Source organism: Oenanthe melanoleuca, chromosome 2 (assembly GCF_029582105.1).
Source record: "Oenanthe melanoleuca isolate GR-GAL-2019-014 chromosome 2, OMel1.0, whole genome shotgun sequence".
In the NCBI taxonomy this organism is placed as follows: Eukaryota; Metazoa; Chordata; class Aves; order Passeriformes; family Muscicapidae; genus Oenanthe; species Oenanthe melanoleuca.
Genome location: NC_079335.1, coordinates 9,103,357 through 9,123,422, shown reverse-complemented (window position 1 = coordinate 9,123,422; position 20,066 = coordinate 9,103,357). Strand labels below are relative to the sequence as shown.

The 20,066-nt window shown below is 37.5% G+C and overlaps 1 protein-coding gene across 2 annotated transcripts in view; it reads right to left on the bottom strand.

Moving 5' to 3' along the window:
* The window catches only part of ADCY8 (adenylate cyclase 8), a 117,543-nt gene that overhangs the window by 29,567 nt on the left and 67,910 nt on the right, over positions 1 to 20,066 (bottom strand). The window contains exons 6-9 of one of the 2 annotated variants that reach the window (XM_056484033.1): positions 16,768 to 16,926; positions 12,520 to 12,790; positions 6,768 to 6,965; positions 438 to 538 (exon numbers count right to left, since the gene is read on the bottom strand). In XM_056484033.1, the coding sequence (XP_056340008.1) occupies positions 438 to 538; positions 6,768 to 6,965; positions 12,520 to 12,790; positions 16,768 to 16,926 (729 nt within the window). The remainder of the gene's footprint in view (positions 1 to 437; positions 539 to 6,767; positions 6,966 to 12,519; positions 12,791 to 16,767; positions 16,927 to 20,066) is intronic. The other variant, XM_056484034.1, reaches the window with a different exon arrangement.

Genomic DNA, 20,066 nt, shown 5'->3' with positions numbered 1-20,066 from the left:
TTGGGATTGTTCTTTGTAATACTGTATTTCTATTTTAGATTTCCTTGTAAAGATCTGTTATTCCTAATTCCCATATCTTTGCCTGAGAGCCCTTTAATTTCAAAATGATAATAATTTGGAGGGAGGGGGTTTGCATTCTCCATTTCAAAGAGAAGCTTCTGCCTTTCTTAGCAGACACCTGTCCTTCAAGGCATAGTTCTACTTGAAAACATAACAACATAACATCAATACCTGCTGCTGTCTTACTGAAAACATGTAGCTGCAGATAATGTGGTAAAAAAAAGTAGTTAGTATGGCAAAAAGTCAACAAATATTTCCAAACACTTCTGGGGAACAAGCAGATTTTAATGGTTCATTGCACATCAATCCTAAAAATGTTAGTCTGCTGTGACCCTCAGAGTGCCCTCAAATATATAGAGATATATTTTTGTATTTACCTGGAGGAAGGGAGCAAGCTTTGGATAGCGGTGATAAATACAAGAACAATAAATGCACACACCAAGTTTGATTTGAACACTTCATCCCGCATTTGAGAATACTAGAATAAAAAAAAAAAACAACAAAAACACACAGAGAAAAGTTAATTAGCTGTTAATGTATGCAGTAGTTTCATTATGGCTGATGTATATAGGAGATATGGGGAAAATTAGCACAATGCACCAAAAAATCAATAAACTGATTTTTTTTTTTTAAAAATCAAACCTATCAAATAAATTGTTAATAATCTGGTAGAATACTTTAACCAAGAAAGTAAAACTCTGTAATTTGCAATACAAAATTGTTCTTCTTAGTTCAAAATTATTTGCTTTAAAAATCCTGAGGTAGATACCAGGAGCTTGTGCTGCTGAGTAGAGTACTAAACATTTAATTGCTTAATAAAATACTTGATAACCAGAGAAACCATGAAATTCCTCACATGAAGACAAGCACTGGAGTCATCTGTGATTCTGCATGCATGATGGCACAGAGGTGTCTCCGTGATGGCCAAATTGAGGCTGCTCTGCTATTTTTTCTAATTTTATTTTTTAAGAAAATCACATAGTTAGAACATTCTGTGACCATTTGGGATGCTGGAACTCTGTATCCTAACTTACTCAGAGGTTGTCTGGAAACTTGGTGGTATGGGCATTCTCCAAATGTAAAAGACTATTAGAGGTGCAGTATTATAAAAATGTATTGAAAAAAAATTCTCCAACATATCAAACAACTGAGAATGCTATCAGGTTCCTTTTTTTATGCGAATTACCAAGAAATGGAGTAACAGACACATCGATATCTGTTAAAATGGAGGTATTAACCAAGTCCTCAGCTGTTATTTATCATTGCTAATTCAATTAAACTACAGCTGCTTACAGCAGATGAAGATTAATCCATAGGAATATGTTTTTGAATTCTCTGTATCCTTTATGGATGCCACCAAAGTTCCTCTATCTTACAAGAAATCTTGCAAAACTTGCCCCAGTCATTTTTCTTCTTGTGAACAATAACTTCATTTTGTTTAAAGCTTTGCAGTTTTAAAGGGGTTGAAAAAAAGGTTATAGCAAAATCAGGTAACAGACTCTCTCTCCAGAAATTTGGAAATGGAGAAAACTGCTGTTTTAAATGGCTAGAAAGTATTATAACATAAAAAAAAAATGTTAAGAAATATGTCAAGAACATACACTGAGAGAACCCAACTACAATCTGGATTTCATAGCTAATTTGCTTTTCAAGGGAGATCCAAGCTGGACATGGAGTATTTTCCCTACATGGACCTTTGGTTGAGACATCATCTCAGCTATAAACATCTGGTTAAAGCAGTCTCAAGCTCCCAGATGGCAAAAAGCTTTCTCACTTCCCTGTTCCCATTTGTCATGAGTAAGAGAGGGGGTTCATTTGTTGGTATCCCTCATTTTAACTCTTCTTCTTCTTGTGTCTGCTGTTGGCAGCATAACTTTGGCATGGTTTTTGATAGTGCTCACAGGCAATTCCACTTCATTTTGCTGCTGGAGCCCCAGAGGCACTGACCCTGATTTCATAAGCAAGGAAACAGAACTGCATCAGTCTGCATAAACATAGGGCTTTTTTCAAATAGGGAAAAAGAAAAGTATGTTCCTTAAAATACAACATGAAATCCCAACTGTTCCATAGGGAAATTAAGGCAAAGTAGATGAATGAAACACAAACATAGAATGGCCTGCTGTGTTGAGCATTATGTCAAAAGGATTGATGCTGTGTTCTAATCAGTAACAACATTGTGATGAGGAATTGTTGACATCCCTTGGCAGCACTGACATAAATGATAAACGTGGCAGTTCTGTAGCAGTCTACCCCTTAATGACCTGGAGAAATAATTGAAGGACTGGCTGAGCCTCAAGGCCCTTCAGAAGGCATGGGGAGGCTTGTCCCAACCACTGCTGTGCAGAGAGCAAGGAAGGACCATGGTGTGACCTTGTCTGCAGTGCAAACCCTCTCTGCAGCATCCCACAGAGCCCTGTGCTGGCAGGACACGCTCAGGGCACCTGAAGGCTCCCATGGGGCTGGGAACCTTACAGAGGAAAAGGAAGACCAGGTTTCTCCTTCATCAGAGCAATGTTGGAAAAGTTTCTGTAATACAGGAGAGGGATGGAAGAATAAATTTCAACAAGTCTAAGACAGGAGAGGAAATGAACTCCTGAGAAGACCAAAGAGTAGACAGAGATCCAGATGCTGACCAATGACAGAAAAGTTGCTGAACAGGCACAGAGTTTGCCCAGAGTCTCTTGCAGATCTCCTTGCAAATGGAAGTTTCTGAGTTGAAAGGAGGTGATGCCTGTGTTGGCTGAGATACACCAAGCAGGAAGAGCAAAATTGTTTTCCTACTCTTGTAATTTCTCTTTATCTTACCAGTCAGAAATTTTGAAAGAGAGAAACTCAGATATTTTGGTCTAATATTTGAACTAAGAAAATGTGTACTTTGAAATTCAAAGCTCTTTTGATATTTCCAGTGTGCTCACCTCACAGAAAATATGTAAATGTTTCATGTCTAAGCCCAGCCTGTTTTCTAATCCAAGTACAAACATGCAGGAAGACTTTGAATATCTTTATACAAATCTTTACATTGGAAACTTCCTGTAATAAATGCCTACCAACATGTAAAATTCCCTGTCCTGTGCCTCTGTTTGACCCTGTATGAAAGTACATAGTATGGATATTTTCAAGTTGCTGACATTTAGGGATATCATCATGCTGATACATTTTAATTATTGGAATAATTTGAAGTAGTATCAGATTTTCCTATGAGCTATCATGTATTTGGAAATGTAAGTATCTTTTCATGCTACCATCAGAATTACTTTCCTGTGGTGAGTTGTTCTATCTGCCTACATGCTCTTTGTTAAAAAAACCTCTAGCAAAATTGAGTGTGAATTGTCTCTAAATGACATATTGAGTGTTAATGAGTGAAACACAGGTTAGTAATGACTAGTCCATTTCAGTAAAGAATCTATAAAATATACCAGGTGGGGTCCTGCACAAATCCTAAGAAAAATGAAGTATTGCAGAATTCATATGGAAATATACATAAAGCCTCAGAGAGATAATCCATTCTCTAATGTAACTGCTGCTGCTTGCTGTGGAATACACACTTATCCTATAACCAGAGAAGGACAAATAGCAATGAGATAAGAGAGGAGTGGCAAGATGTTCCAGTGGCTTAAACTGCAGTGACATAGCAGTTTTCTAAACCAGTATAAACCAGGATCTGTGCTAGCTCCATGGCAGTTTTGTGCATGTTGATTCCAGAATTGGTTTGGGGTTTTTTTCTAACCCTTTGAAGCCTTAAAGGAAGAAAACCAGAAATTTCATGGCTAGCGTAAACCCAACATCTGGAATTGCCTTATAGTGAAAAAATTCAAACCAACCCAGACAGTTCAAACAGAAGTGCAGTATAACATTTCAGATCCATTCATGTCACCCCATGATCCTGCATCATGGTAGTCCTGTTATTAATGCAGCAGGAAGAAATATAGTTTATTTTCATGTGGGTACTTACTTTTCTATCAATTGAAGTGCAGAACATGAACACAATTCTCACTGGACAAGGTAAAGGTAACACTTCTTGGCCAGGATCTCAGCTATGGGTGCTGGTTTTTCTGTCTCCTCTGAAGTGTAAAGTCTGGGGTGAGAGGCTCTTAGAGATTATAGAAATGAGTACCTAGCAGATGCCAGTGCTACCTGTAAGTGTGATGGCTAAATGAGAGGGCACAGGATTTTACATGGGGGTGGTTGCTTGTTTCAGAGCTCCCTCTGACCTGAAGCTGCCAGTGCTGAGCAAAGGGGAGTGTGAGCCAAGGGGAGCAGCAGGGAGAGGGGATGCCTCAGACACTGTTGGCTCTCAGCCACACCGTGGGGAGCTGCTCAAGGTCTTGGTGTAGAAGGTCGTGAGCAGTACCAAAATGTTAATGGCTAGAAAAAAACCCCATAATTACAGACTGAAAGGTTAGGGGTGGGGGAGCAGAGGGAAAAGGCTGAGTTTGGTGAGTTTCTCAAATGGACTGGAAGGGAGAAAGTGGTAGTAACAATAGCATGGAGGAAACAGCTATTCCTGCAGGAAAATGATTCAAATATTACTTTTTCCATTACTTCCTGTAACCTCTGGTTGAACACTAAGGTTATAAGGAGAAACCTGTAATTTCTGTTCAGGCATGCAGGAAGGAAGGGACATTTCCCAAGCTGTCCCACAAGACAATTGCTCCTGTCTACAACAAAAAGGACACTATGATTCATCATCCCTTAATCCATGTTGTTCCTTTGTGTCCTGGTACATTCCCCATCACTACCTGATCACACTCATGATGTCCCAGCACCCTGAACAGAAGCAAGGAGGTTGCTGACCAGAGGCTGTCCAGCTCTTGGAGGTGGATGTGCCAAACAATTAAAGTGGTGGTGATATTTTTTAAAACTTTACTCCTTCCTAATATGAGAAACCAGTTTAATTTATGAAACAGAAAGAAGACTCAGTCAACTTTGCTGAATGGATTTTATGTTTCTATTGCCTGTGACTACTGGTTGGGACTAACACCTAAGGAAATATTGAATGAAAGCATGATTCTCCAAACACTGAAGCCCAAAACGACCTACTGGGAGGAAAATGCATCAAACCTGCCAAAATGTTGGCTTTTAAACAGACTTTTTTCATTCAGGTGCAATTAAAAACTTCATTAATATTTTAAATCTGACCAATGTAATGTGATGGATTAGGGCATGGATCTTCTTTTAGTACCTTACATTGCATTTAAATGGAATTCTACACTTCCCTTATAGATTTTTCTTTGTGGCTGACAATCATGAAATATAAAATAATAAGAAAATTTATATTCTGGATATGGGATCTGATTCTGGGCAGTGTCCCTTTACACCAGCCCATGCTCAGGCCCTGTGTGATTAAATAGAACAGCAAGGCAAGGTGAACCACTGACAATCAATTCATCAAATTGTTTGTGACCAGGCAGTTTCCTCCTTTGAACAAAAGATTTCAGATTCTTTCACCATAATTTTTTATCTTGTGTCTTGAAAATATTAAAGATTATTCATGACTTTTGGAACTTTATGCAGTAATTCACATGTATCAGAGATCTTGAATTTTGCTTCCTCTGAGTCCCTGCCAGATTTGCATGATGACTGAACTGAAAGAAATACCTTCATATCTTCCTTTTCACAAGATAATTATATGTGGATAATTTGGTTTTGGGGGTTCTACCTTGTGTCTCAGTGTAAATATCCTCATGGGAAAATGCAATCTTGTGTTTTTGTTTTAACAAACATTTCTTGTTTCTTCTACAAAATTACTAGTGCAATGAGGGTTGAGATATACTTTGAACAGAATTTTTTTTTGCAGTTTTCTTGATAAAACTCTTGGCTTTCCCGAGGACTAGTCTCTCATAAGTGAAGTAAAAATATCTGTTTTCCAGTGGAAGGTAGAGTGATGATGGAGAAGTGAGCCTCCATGCTTCCAATTCCCCACTATTCTTGTTTCCTTTCAGTCAAGTGCACATAGTATTGCAGACCTGCTGTTGCTGCACTGCCGTAGCATGTGAAATTATCAATGAAAGTCAATGAAATTATTTGAGATCTGGGCAACCTCACCCCGTGCCATCAGCTTTCAAGGAGTGTTCTCCCATTATCTTATCTTTTAAAACTTATAACTTACATTGGGATGTAGACTGAAAGAGAAGTTAATGAGATCATATTGATGTTGAGAAGCAACAAAGACATGAACCATATTTAGCTCTTAGAAACAGGTTTTTTAAGAAGGATGTTTAAAACAGAGAGTTGAACATTACTGTTGTCTTGAAATAAATATTGCAGCTGCATAGAGGACATCAGAGGGATTCTATGACTAAATGGAAGGAACATATCTATAGATACGTATTTATTGAATAGAAATGTCAATTAATTTATATGCTCAGTCATTGTTAGCGCTGAACTAACCTGTCATCTGACAAAAAACTGCTTGTACACGATACCAAGTTCTACCCAGCCAGAGGTTATTGTTTTCAGAAACTGAGCTTGCTCACTGTACATATTTTCCAACAACAGAATGAAATCTTTTCAGCATTATAACACCTGCATCATGTCACTGTGTATGAACTCTAGCTCAGCCCCTCCTTCTGAAAACTGAAACCAAATGAAAAAGAAAAACAAAGCAAGAAAAAAACAACACAAGCCAGAACCTACAGCTTCTCTACTTCAGTGAACATTTATTACAATTTGAATTGTGAATAATGCAGCTACCAAGCCCCAGCTACCTTATGCTCCAGGCTGGAGTCTTTAAACATCAGTGAGAAAGGCTTGATATGCTCTCTTCTCAATTTATCGCCACTCCGTAAGTCGATGGTGTGCTCTATTCGCTTGTTAATTTCCTCAGGCCCAGACTGGACATGCAAAGCTTGTGCAAGATGGTTTGGAAGCAGATTTATTGAATTTCTTGTTAGGGCAGCCAGAGTCTAGGGGAAAGCACATGCAAACAGAATAAACCTGCTGGTCCCCTTGGGTTAAAAATGCAATGTTTTAGTTCATGTTGCATTGCAAACCATTACAGCATTCCATGCAATTCATTCAATGAAATCTATAGAAGTGTAAAATAATAAGTCTGTTCCTTTAAACACATACAGTACATTAAGGGGAACATTTCAATGTCTTCTTTTTACAGGCTAGAAGGTTTGTTGCTGCACTGAGCATTAGGACTATATTCTGCTTTCCAAATCTGATATTTAATTATTAAAGCATGCATGAGGGGAGTACACACACCAAAATCAGAGCAGGGTATCTGACTCAATGGTGTGTTTTAATAAATAAGAATGGAAGCCATATAAAACAAAACCCACAAAACAGGAGTAATGAAGTTTTTCTTATCTCAGAGTTACTGGATGTGTGTAGTTCAGGAACAGATCACTTAGTCAGGAGTGAAGAAGGTGACATTTCTGATTACTTCAGCATGGGTTTTCAGATAATATGTTCTTCTTCACTACTGGTATATTTCAGCCAATCTAGATTACAGTTAGGCCATATGATTTAATTTAACTGTAATTCATATTATTATTTAAAATATCTCAAATGCATTAATCAAAGGAAAAAATAAAAATACTTTGGCTTCACAAAGGAAATCTAGCAGGTATAGTATGAAGGGTGTTTCATCTTCAGCAAAGAGTTAGTTTGCTTTCATAAGGAGAATAACTCATTCCCATTTCATGGTGCCATTTCATGACACAAACCACAGTGAAGCAGCTCTTTCCCACTTGAATGGGAAAATAAACTCTACTACTGTAATATTCCCAAGGGTTAAGAAATGTTAATGAATGAAAAGGATGTGAAACTTCATACATCATAGCATAAGACATTTCAGCATTATTATGGGTGGGAAAAAATATTCCATGGGTCCTTCCTGAAAAGATCTTCAGCTCTCTCTCCTGTTGGGAACTATTGAAACAGGAGCTTAGGATGTTTTGTCATCAGATGCCCCTGGAAAGCCAATTCTTTGGGCAAATGCTATAGGCAGGTTTCCCTTGCTGATATTCAAACTAGAGTCAACAAATATATTCTAATGTGTCTTGGACAGCACATTAAAAGGGGAAGGGTCTCAGGCACCCACTGCCAAAGCCCAGGGGACAACTTTCCTTACAATCCTAAAATCAAGTCCATGGATTCCATAGTCACAGATAGTATTTAATTTTACACCTTATTATCAGTACTTTAAAATGCCAAAATATAGGCAGAAAATTGTGTCAGGACTGAAATCTCTCTGTTTGAGTGAAAAACAGTTTTCCTGCTTGTTTAGTAGAAAAAGGACTTCAGTAGAGAAGGTTTGGGAGGACATTTTACTTGAACCCTCCCTTCTTCTGTCTAGCAAATCAGCATCATCAACATTAGGAGAAAAAGCAGTATTAAAGAAATTTTTCTCATGCTTAAGTTTCAGATATGTCTGAAGTTATATATTGGCCTTGGAGAAAAGAATCAAGGCAAGTGGATAAATACTATGTTATTACACACTATGACACTATTTTAGTTTAAGTACTCCTATATCTTTTAAACTGAATGAGGAAGAAAAACTTTTGTCAATTTTTGGTGGCTGAAAGGGCATGAGTGTGTCTGAAGTCCCTGTTAAAGGATAAGATCACATCAGATGGTGGTGTGTAAATTGATTCCTCAGAATTATCTTGTATTTCTGCTTCTGCATTGGAAACAAGGGTGGAGAAAATCCCTAACGTTTCTGGTGAGCATTTTGTTTTATTTGTATGAGGAAAATAATCTCAGTTCATTCTAGTAAGAACTATATTTTGGTTAAAATTCTATTTTAGGCTGATTGATATGAAGGCTTGTCTCCTTGCTGAATGTATGAAGTGTTTTACAACTCATGGTAGATGAACATGACATAATATCACCACTATGGCCATGGTGCCTGTAGTATTTTTGCATTTGTATTCACAATATAACAAGGAAATTCATATTTGTGTTTCATTATTTTCTCTTCTCTTCATACATGCACATACTTAAGAAAACTGCTTCCCTGGATTTATAAATAAAAACAATGAAAAAACATCATGCAAATTATTGTCTCAAGAATAAGTTCTAACCATATTTTGTATCTTATCCCCCTCTTTGCTCTGCATCTTTTAAGACTTCTTTATGCAAACACAAATAAATATTGATTCTTCCTGTTATCTCTCCTACATTTTTGTGAGCAGCTCTATTGGAAAACACAGTTGTGAATTCTGCAATGGGTTTTTGAAGTTTTCTGATGCTGACAATAACCATTCATCATACAGGAACAAACACAAAGTTCTGTTAAAAAAAAAAAAAAAAAAAAAAACCTAGCCAAACATGTATCTGAAACTGAAAGAAGATGAATTAAAACAAACAAATACTAAAACTCCAAGTTTAGACAAGTTTAGATTTTATAGAGACTTTAAAAGGTGTCTTAGATTAGATTTTATTTCCCTCCTGGGGAGTTTTCTTGCAAAAAGTCCAAGCATCCTGCTCTCAACAGGAAGGGAAATTTTTAATCTGGCCATTTACAAGACCTTTCGAAAGTTTCAAATCATTTTTTTCATACTGTGAGCATCAGGGTTTGGAAGGAAATAGGAAAATAAAAGGTCACATGCTTAAAAAGACAGGTTTCAGATAGGATTTAGTCCAAGAGGAAGACACCTAAATGAGGGTATCTACAAGTTTGGTGTCTACATGCTCAGTGTCTGAACTTCTATTCCTTCCAACACACACTCTAGGCACTTTCATTTGCCCAATCCCACGTAGCTGTGGTCAGCAGAGATGCCTTGGGGACAACAGGAGCCAGGAGATGTGGCACAAGCCACAGGGACACCCTGTGCCACTGGTCAGTGGGGAGGAGCAGCTGGGCTGTGCTGGGGTGTCCCAGCATGGAAATAGCAGCAATAACAATGGAGCAGCTCTAAACTCAGGTACCTTGGTTCTGAACTGAATTCCACCCTTTTGTTTAGACTTGTCTGTCATCTGAGTAATCTTTTAGTGTAATTTCTGTGCTCACTTTTAACCTTCACTACTAAGGTACACCTATAGAAGACAGACATTTTAATATGCTCTTTTTCCTAATTCACATCCTGACAGACCCATCAGGTGCCTCCACCAGCACATACCATGACCATGTTATGCTTCCATCTTCTTCTTTTGTAAGGCACATGGAAGAAATCCAACTTAAACAGCCATTAATTCATTCTAAAGGAGGAGACATTTACTCTCTTTAAGTAAAATAATTTCTGTCCAATTTTCTTTGCTCTAAGAAAGAAGCCCAGACACTTGTTTCAATAACAGAAACTTCCATTTATATTCTGCATGTCTGTATTTCAGATGGGAACTTCCACCCTTGGCTTACCTCACAATCAGAGCAAGAGCACATAGTGATAACTGGGCTGTAGACAGGTTAATATCTGTGACTGCCTACATAAAAATAACTTATTTGTTTCTTACATAAACACATCTACAATTCACTGGTTAAGGCTGCACATAGAACACAAGTTTGTGGTAATGAGTATGGATTTGGAGAAATTTGAGTTTGGCTTTGGAATACCCCAGAGATTTCTTTTCACCTGCTTCCTAACATAACTAGAATTAAAACCAAGATACATGTGATCAATTGCTCAAATTTTGTTGTAATTTATATTGGATAAAGAAATAATTTAAATTCTATTGGCAAATATTCAAACATACAGAGTGATTCATTGCTGGGTTGCTTCTACTACAATTCTCAAAGCCTGCTGTTGGCAGTGACCTTTAAGCTGCTTAATTAGTGTTATTAAATACTTATTCTGTTCAAGACTGACACACCTCTGGAGAAAGCTACTACATCCTAGTATAATTTAAATCTATCATCTGAATTTTTTAGCTAAAATGCATTATTTATGAGCAATACTGCCTATTGTCTCAACTGTAAATTAAAAATTACATAATAATTGAATCATATGTGGAACAGCAGATTTTTAAAATCTTGTCTCCACTGAAAGGCTTATTGTAAAACTGTGTAATATAAAATTACAGCTTTTCCCAACACCACTTGAAATTCTTTAAAAAAACAGTGAGAAACTGTTCTAAAAGTAGATTGTTTGTTGCCATAAGAAAAAAAAATGTTTCAAAGAAACTGTTAAGCTGTGCCTACTTCAATTACTTTCAAGGCCTTTTTACTGGTACTGGGCAGGAGTTGATCAGTAATTGAATAAACCTACTAATCCTTTAGTTTGTTCTTTGTTAGCATCAAGGTCAGGTTTAGCTGAGAAAATTACCACCCAAATGAGAGCCTATCCTGCATAGATTTTTTTGGACTACAAAAATTGGAATATCTTAAATGGAAAGAGAGAGAGATCAGAAGATATTCACATCAGCATGCACCCATACCTCTATTCCTAATGAAATGACAATATAGAGACAGATCAACAAAATACAGAGAATATATAAGGCAGTGAACATGCAGATACAGAGATGTACAGAGAATATATAAAACAGGTGTTTTATATAACAGCAGACTGTGCCATGCTCAAATTCAGTTTGAAGAGATGAAGACACTGCTGTGGGCTGATTGATTGTGAAATTTTATCACTTCTGAGCACATTTGTAAGAAGCAGAAGACGGTTGACAAAAGCAAGACCTCCACACAACAATGCTTAAGGTTCAACAGACAGCTCAGACAAGTAGGAATAAGGATGTGCAGCAGAAGAAAGGATATCATGTCATTACAGATCCCCCAAAGAGAATGAAAGAAAACTTCAGCTGACCTTGCTTCATAAAGACTCATCAATCTTTCAAGTGCAGTGAGAAGAGGAGTCTGAGGGCATTTTAACCTTTCTATCTTTAATTCCTCTAAGCAAGCAGACTTCACAAAATGCTTTTTTTACTGTACAAGAATTGTTGGCTCCCAGGTTGCTGGCAATCAGCCATGCAGTGCTTTTGGAAAAACATCTGATCAGGAGAAGTTGCTATTATCTCGTATTTCTATTGAGCTGTAGATGTCTTTAGAATCAAACTCATCTGCTAGTCAACCTTAATTATATCTTAGAGTATAAGTTTCTAATATTTTTTGTTAAAAAAGTGAGCAATGAAGAACCTGATTTCACAAGGTGCTTTTTTTTTTTTTTTTTTTTTTTTCCTCAGATATCAATAAACTACCTTGGGATTTTTTCCTCAAAATGTCCTTTCCCTCATCCCTTTAATTTGATGCTCTACAGCAAAGCTATGCAATGAGATATACAATCTAACTAGAATTGGAGGGGTTAAATTAAAACAAGCCATGCAGTATTGGATTTCAGTTGGTAAAAAGAAAAAAACCAATGAACCCAAAATCTCTGTTTAACTGGCATTTTCCCAGTTTAGATACGTGATGTTTTTCTGCCTTGAAACAATTTGTTCAATCCTCTGCTGTTGCAGTACATGTAAGGATAAAGGTTAAAGATGAATTTGTCTCCTCTGAGGCCTCCATTATTGGAGTGCACTCAATCATGCATTCATCTCGATGGCATTAAAGGAAGTTTGACTTACATTTTGTTTTCCCACTATGTTATCAAATGGAAGCTCAGGGCTCCAGGATCCTTCAGTAAACGTAGCTCCACTGTTTCTCCTGTCAGAGGAGCTGACAGCCTCTTTCACAATATCTTCAGGTAAAGTCAACAGGCTCTCCTCAGGTTGTTTAATTAAATAAGTCTCAATGTTATGTTTCCTCAGGAATTCATTGCGCTCTTTGCCGTGCCCTTCTTCAACTTTGTAATCCCCGTTCAGGCAGTCCAGAGTGGCTTTGGAGATGTGAATCCTCCTGCAGGAGTGAAACAAGCAGTAGCAAATACTGATTGTGCTCTACTACACATAGGTTAGAAGGAGGTTTTGAACTCTGTATATTGTTTAACATCATGCACATATACAAGGTTTTCTATTGCAAACAATTAAAATTAAACAGTGTATTTAAAAACATGAGCTTTATTTGTGGCTAAGTAATCTCAAGGCATGTTTACATCAATAAGATGGCATTAATGCACAAAGTCCTGTCACAGCAAAAACACTTTGACATTCACACCTGATACCTTGACTTGGGAGACCTTCCCAAGTAAAATGCTATTCTGAGTGAAAGAAAATGGTACTTCAGGGAAGTATGTTGAGAGAAAAATAAATGGTAGGCATTACAGCAGTTTATGTGAAGGTCTTTAATTTCCTTCAGTTTCCTGAGGTAGCTTAAACATTTGAAATTAATGGTCTGATTGCACCTGAAGAGAATTAGGGAAATAGGGGAAATATGCAAAGGCAAGATACATAATCATTTCTACTAAGACCAAGCAAGGAGTTCAAAAAGCTTTGACCAAAGTGAAGTTGAATTTATGATATTACATGCAAAAGAGCTCAAATTTTGCAACAGTATAACAGGAATTTGGATGTCTTACAGCTAAACTATTTTTAAGGAAACTTCAAGTTCCTGCATATAGGAAAATTTCAGATGCCTCTAGAACATATGAATGGTCAGCTATGCTATACTGTACAATGCAGCATCATGAATGCAGTAAGAGTTCTTCATTGGGCATTTATCTAACCCAAGAAAATAGTTGTAGTGACCCTTGCAACCAGCTCATTTATTAGACTTTGAGTCTATGTCACTTTCTGAAAGACAGACTTGCATACAGAATCCTGATATTCAGAGTGAGCTAAATTCTTGATCCTTTCTTGATGACACTTGCTAAGTTGCTTTTCTCAGGCACCAAAATTTGGCTTCCTCCTGTGAAGAAAATGTTCTTAGCATGCCCCTTGGAAACTTCCTTCTGCAACTCAAAGGATGCCAATGCAGAATTGAATTGCATAATATTTTGATGGAATAAAATATTAAGGGCATGTATGATGTGCATGCATTGCTAGAAAATAAAGTGCTGGTTGTATTTTAGCAGTGTGAAGTGCCCAGGAGTATCAGAACCTGGCACAAACAGTCCATGTGGTGCATTAAATCTCAACATCTAATTAAAGGATCAAAAATTTGTATCCCAGCCAATTTTTAAGCTGTCTCAACTTCCCTGCTTCTTCCCAGGTTTTGTACAACTTTCTCTTTCTAAACTCATGCTGCTATAATTATTGCAGAGATTAATAGTATTTTGTAGTGAAAAAACAATAAAACTCAAGATAAAACCCAGTAAAAACGTTCCTCAAATATAAGGAATTTTGGTCTGGACTTAAACAGCAAGCCATGTGACCTTTCAGAAAGGTGATGTGTTTCCAAGCTCTAAGAAATCCAAATATGCCAAATTTTTTAAATACTAACCTAAAACAAAAGAAAAAAAAAGAGAGAAAGAGAAAGTCATACTCTAGTTGCCAAGATTACCTCTTTCTTTGGATTCAACTAATATTTAGGAAGGATGAGTAATAAAGCCATGAAATATGGATTTTATGATGGATATGAACAGCTTTAAGCATAGAATGGAGATAGCTATTAACCTAATGTCCTTAAATGGGACAAATATTAAAAATTTTTTGTCAGATTATAAGTATTTTCTGGCTTCACCTTTTGAACTGCTTGCTTAAAAAAAAAACTTAAAATGTGGAGAGTTATCTTTTAATTTTATACAAATACAGTACATTGGGAACCTGAGTAATGAAGTCAAAAATATTGCCTGACCTACTATTGAAAACATATCAGGCCCACAGTGTTAAATGCTACCTGTCATTGAGACATCATTGAAAATTAATTATCACCTAGAATTTATGCAAGTCAGTACTGGAGATTGATACCAGAGATTAATAATACTGGAGATTAATACATACACTAACTAAAGACTATTAGAAAATGGGGTCCTGGCAGAAGAATGTCACTGAAATAACACTGTAGGTTCTTACAAGGTGTTGTGGACACATTTTTACTCTCAGAAAACCAGAAATCACCATTTTTTCTCAGTGCCCCTGGCTGCCTTATCCCGCAGCAGCTGGGCTGCTGGCTGATGCTCCTCCTGTCAGGTGCAATCTCTCCCTGCCTCCCCCATGCTCCTGGGCACTCAGGGGGACATGCAGGCATTGAGGGGAAGAGCTGAGCCCCTCCTTTCCTGCTCTCAGACTGGGTGAAAGGATCTTTCCCATCCTCAGCTCCCTCTCCATGATGCCCTCAGGAAAATGCTGCAGCTCATCTTTCATCTTGTTTTACACTGTGGGAGCAGGACTGCCCATAACCCCGGGGCAGCTTTCCTGGTGCAGCTGCTCTAGGAATGGGAATGACCTTGGTATTACAACAAGTAGGGGGATTTGAATGCTGGTGGCAGGGAGAAATAAGGAGAGGCTGAAATGAGCTTAACTGCTCTATTAAATCTGCTCTGCACACTGGGAAACTCTGATGTAAATCACTATTCTGAGGGACTTGGTTCATTGCTGTCACATACAGGCTTTGTTCTGCTGGCACACTGATATCCAGGAAATCACTCTGCTCTGACAGCCTGAAAACCTGCCAGGCTTTTTATCTGCACAGCAAGGCTGTGCATTTTCTGGGTTATTCATTAATAGCCATTTGACTTGCACACATTAACAGCAATAGACTCCACTTTTTGCAGGTGTGGATGGTGAAACTTAGGTGATCAATTTGCTCATGAGAATAAAGCATCCTTTTAGTTACCTGGGGCGATTGTGTGGAGTAAGCAGCAGGCAACAAAATTTGTTTTCTAAAATTTTATACATGGATGGCATAGGCAGAGTACAGAAGTTGCTCTCAGAACATGCAGAATTTAATTTTCTGCTAATACCAAGAGTATATATTAGAACAAAGGTTTACTATGTAGAACTGTGGAAGAGGCATGCATTTGCAATATATGAAGCAAATTTCCTTCCAGTTTCCTGGGAACATGACAGCTCTGACAGATCCTGAGATGTGTGCTAGGAGGACAGCACATGACTCAGTTTTGATGGCTTAAAATCTCTTTCATTCAAGGTGACAGCACCACTTAGATTTTTTTTCCACATAAAGGTGTCTGCTGCTATTGCTTCTAAATTCCATGGCTAAAATTGGAATTGTCTAGGTGATCTTTTCTACATCTTTCATCAGTGGCAGGTGGGACTGAAAGAGAGCAGAATATTCCTGCAATCACTATTGTTAGTTCAATTTTAGAATTTGTAGCTTCCAAACTAGCAGGATATATGTGCCATATCAGGCAGAAATAACATGCAACTTTCAGGTGAATCAGCCATATCAGACACTCAGAAACAGGCTTTTTTTTTAGTGGAAAACCATACATTTTCACATATAGACAGGTTAAGATAAATATCTCAAAATGTCTACTAAAGCATCAAATTATTTTAAAGACTTCCTAGAGAGCCTGCTGTTCCTAACAACTTGTTATTAACATATTGACCTATGAACACATTATTCTTTCCACATTTTGTGCACCATGAAATAAAACAAATTATAGCTTTGTGCCTCTTAGTATCATTTGAATGAGAAAGGTGAGAGAATGAAGCCTGGAAAATCTCATGAATGGTCAACACCTAACTGGGACTATCTCTGAGGACTATGCAGGCTGAAAACAAAAATTGATCTTTTCCAGAAAATCAAGGCTGACAAAGAAAAATAAAGATTTTAGTCTTGTCTTTTCAAAGGGCTTTACAAGCTGACCATTCCTACCTTTTTTGTCTACAACCTCACTGATCCTTTCCAACTGCAATATCACAAAAAACAGTCATAGTTGATGAAAGGACGTAAAACAGTTAATCTCTTGGCAAGGTTAACAGAGTAATGTGCTGGCAATGTTTTCTGACTGTGGGAAATACACTTTGCCTTACCCAGGAATTCCACCCGACTCCAGTTTGTTTGCAATGTCCACGTCCCATGACCAGACATCAAACTGCCACTTTCTCAGGCCCAGCACTCCACACAGAACTGATCCAGAATGAATCCCTATCCTCATGTCAATGTCATGCTTTGTTCTTGATCTGACATATCTGTTGAACAAAACACACAAACAAAAAGATCAGACTCATGAATATATCTGCCACAATTTTCCATATCATTTTGAAAAGGGTATGATGTAAAATATGATGTTGATTAGCTGTAAAGTGCAGTCTAGCCTGTACAATGAAGAGACAAGTTTCTAAATAGCAAAGGTAGAAGCAGTGATAAAATTATTCTAAAAGCCAGGTTATCATTAAGCACTTAATTGCATGCATGGCTCAGTGGCACAGTTATTATTCCAATTAGATAAAAAGGGGAAGACAGAGAGAGGAAAAGATGTCTGAGAGAAAGTATTTTGTTGGACTTATTGAGTGCTTTAGTATGAAAGTCAGGAACAAAAAGGACAACTCAGGAACTATCTTCATCAAACCTGTCTATTCTATAGAATTTTTGTGTATTTTTTACTAATTTTCAATTTTAAAAAATGTTATTTTATTGATTGGGATTTTCCAGAGTTGCTTTTAGTCAAATGAATAATTATTTTCATTAGATTTGGCCAGAACACCATTTGCCCTGTCATGACAACCATGTGAGTATTGAGAACCATGTGGCCAAAATCAGTTTTGTCCATTCTGTGGGGTCCATTTCACCTCTCAAAAATAAACACATATGAGCCCTTTCATGAAGAGATTGCTTTTCCAGTTCTGCTTGTCTGACAGTAACTGTTTGCACCAGAAATAGTATTAGAGCTTGTGTTCATTAAATTGTGTGCTCAGGGTAGGGAAAGCACATTGCTACTGCTGGTCCACAAACCTGCTGTGTCTCTGTAAAAAACCTCATCTCTACAGTCACTGAAGTCAATAAAACACAGCAAGATCACACCACAGAGCAGACAAAGAATAAACAGCTCTATTTCACTGCTCTGAAGTTAACTACAGTTTCCTCAGATGCCTCAGTAACAACCCTGACAGACCCTGTGTAGAGGAGAAAAGGGTAAATTGCTCACTGCATTCAATACTTGAGCTTTCACTGCTGCAACAGAGCATCAGCTCAGTTTGTCAGGGAAAAAAGCAAAACAAAGAGTTCTAAAATGGAGAGAAACTGGTTGCACAAAAATGTGAAAAATTGAAAATAATTATTCTTTATTTCTTTATTATTCTTTATTATTCTTTATTCTTTATTTCCCTTCCCTTCATACCATGAAAATTTGGAGAAAGGTAGACATAAGTCTCAGTGTAGTAGTTTGCCTATAAGACCTATTTATCACATCAGGAAGCCAACATATTTCAGATATCTAAGAGAAAATGGTTTTTAATAGTTAATAATAAAATAACAAAAGAGGAGCTTTGAGAAGGGATTTATCTGTGCTCTTAGAACTTCTAATTTTCACTTACAAATTTCTTCATTGCATGCAAGCAAGAGGGCTTGAAATATCAAAATTAAATAAACTATTTCCTGTCCCTGGAAAATGGGATTTGCAACAACTCCTCCACACTGAAGCACTTTAAGTGTTGTGAGAGCAGCTAATAGAAGTGATATCACTGAGATTTTAATCGATTTTGAAGAATTTTTATGTTACAAAAATATCTAAACTGGCCCTCAGAACTGTCAGACGAATTATCACACAACTCCTCACATGATTGTTTCTCCAGTCTGCCTTTTCCTTTTATTCAGACTAAGACAATTATTTTTCATTTTACATCTGATTTCCTTATCTTGATATAAAAGATAATTGTATCTAGAAGAAAAATTGAGCAAAGAGCTTTTCATTGAAAAATGCAGTCAATAAGAAGGGCTTAAGTTTAATGAAATGTTTTAATAGCCTCTATTTATGTAATTCTTCTCTATACAGATATAGACACGCATGCTATTTTACCAATTTCATTTCTATTTTACTAACTGTTATGTCCTGTGATGAGCTGCTGAAGGCTCTAGGTTTTTCTAGTTTAGAGAAGAGGAGGCTGAGGTGTGACGTCATTGCTCTCTAACACCTTCCTGAGGAGGGGGAGAAGGAGATGCTGAGCTCTCCTCCCTGGGATCCAGTGCCTGAATGCATGGGAATAACTCAAAGCTACATCAGTGAAGGCTCAGCTTGGACATTAGGGAACATTTCTTTACAAAGACTGCGGGCAAAGACTGAAACAAGCTCTCTACTGAGGTGATTGATGACCCAAACCCAGGATCAAGAGGCATTTGTACAATACCCTTAACATGCTTTAACTCTGGTGACCCTTGAATTGGCAGGCAGTTGGACTAGATGGTCACTGTAGACCCCTTCCAGCTAAAATATCTTTATTCTATTCTATTCTATTCTATTCTATTCTATTCTATTCTATTCTATTCTATTCTATTCTATTCTATTCTATTCTATTCTATTCTATTCCTGTAAATTGTGGTCTTGTATTTGGATCTTATGTGAGAACTAACACCCACACTGAGAGACCAGGTACAAATGATGGTGCAACTGAGCAATGTGTCCCTCTATTTCCAGAGTGTTCACTAAGGATTGCTGGATTTAACTTTTCCTTTGTCATAAAAGGTGATGGCCTGAGAAGAATTTGGCATCCTCCATCACCCACACAGGACTGCTGCATTTGTCCAAACCTTCACAGAGCTGTGCTGTCCACACCACCTCCTGTAGGGAGCTGCAGACACTAACCAAGGTCCTCTCCCCCTTGCCTTATCTGTCTTTCAGTCTCCCAGCAGCTCTTTATGTGCCACTCAGGTTATTTGATCTCAGCTCCTCATCAGCAGACAGAGTGGATTTGGCTTCCTGCCTGCACCCTTTGGCTGAGGAACATTCTGTTTCTCTGCTGCAGTGCTGGTGCACTTGCAGGGTCTGTCTTTGCATCCTCCTCTTGTCATGCACAGCAATGTGCTCTATGTTGATAGGTGGGGAAATGCAGAAGAGGACCTGACTGCATGAAGCCACAGGCAGTTGAAGAATCTTTAAACAACCCTGTCCAGGGCATGAATCAAAGCACAAGAATGATCTTGTCTCACTTGAATTATTTTATTATTTGCAAGACTGAAAGCAGAACTGTTGAGAACCTGTTGTGGAAACTTCATAAAAGTTTTGTTGTAAGATATTAAATTGAACAAAGAATAAATGGTTTACTTTATTTAAAAAATTCTCTGCAAAGACTAAAAAGTTTAAAAGTGAGGTTATTTGTTAGTATGTAAAACATCA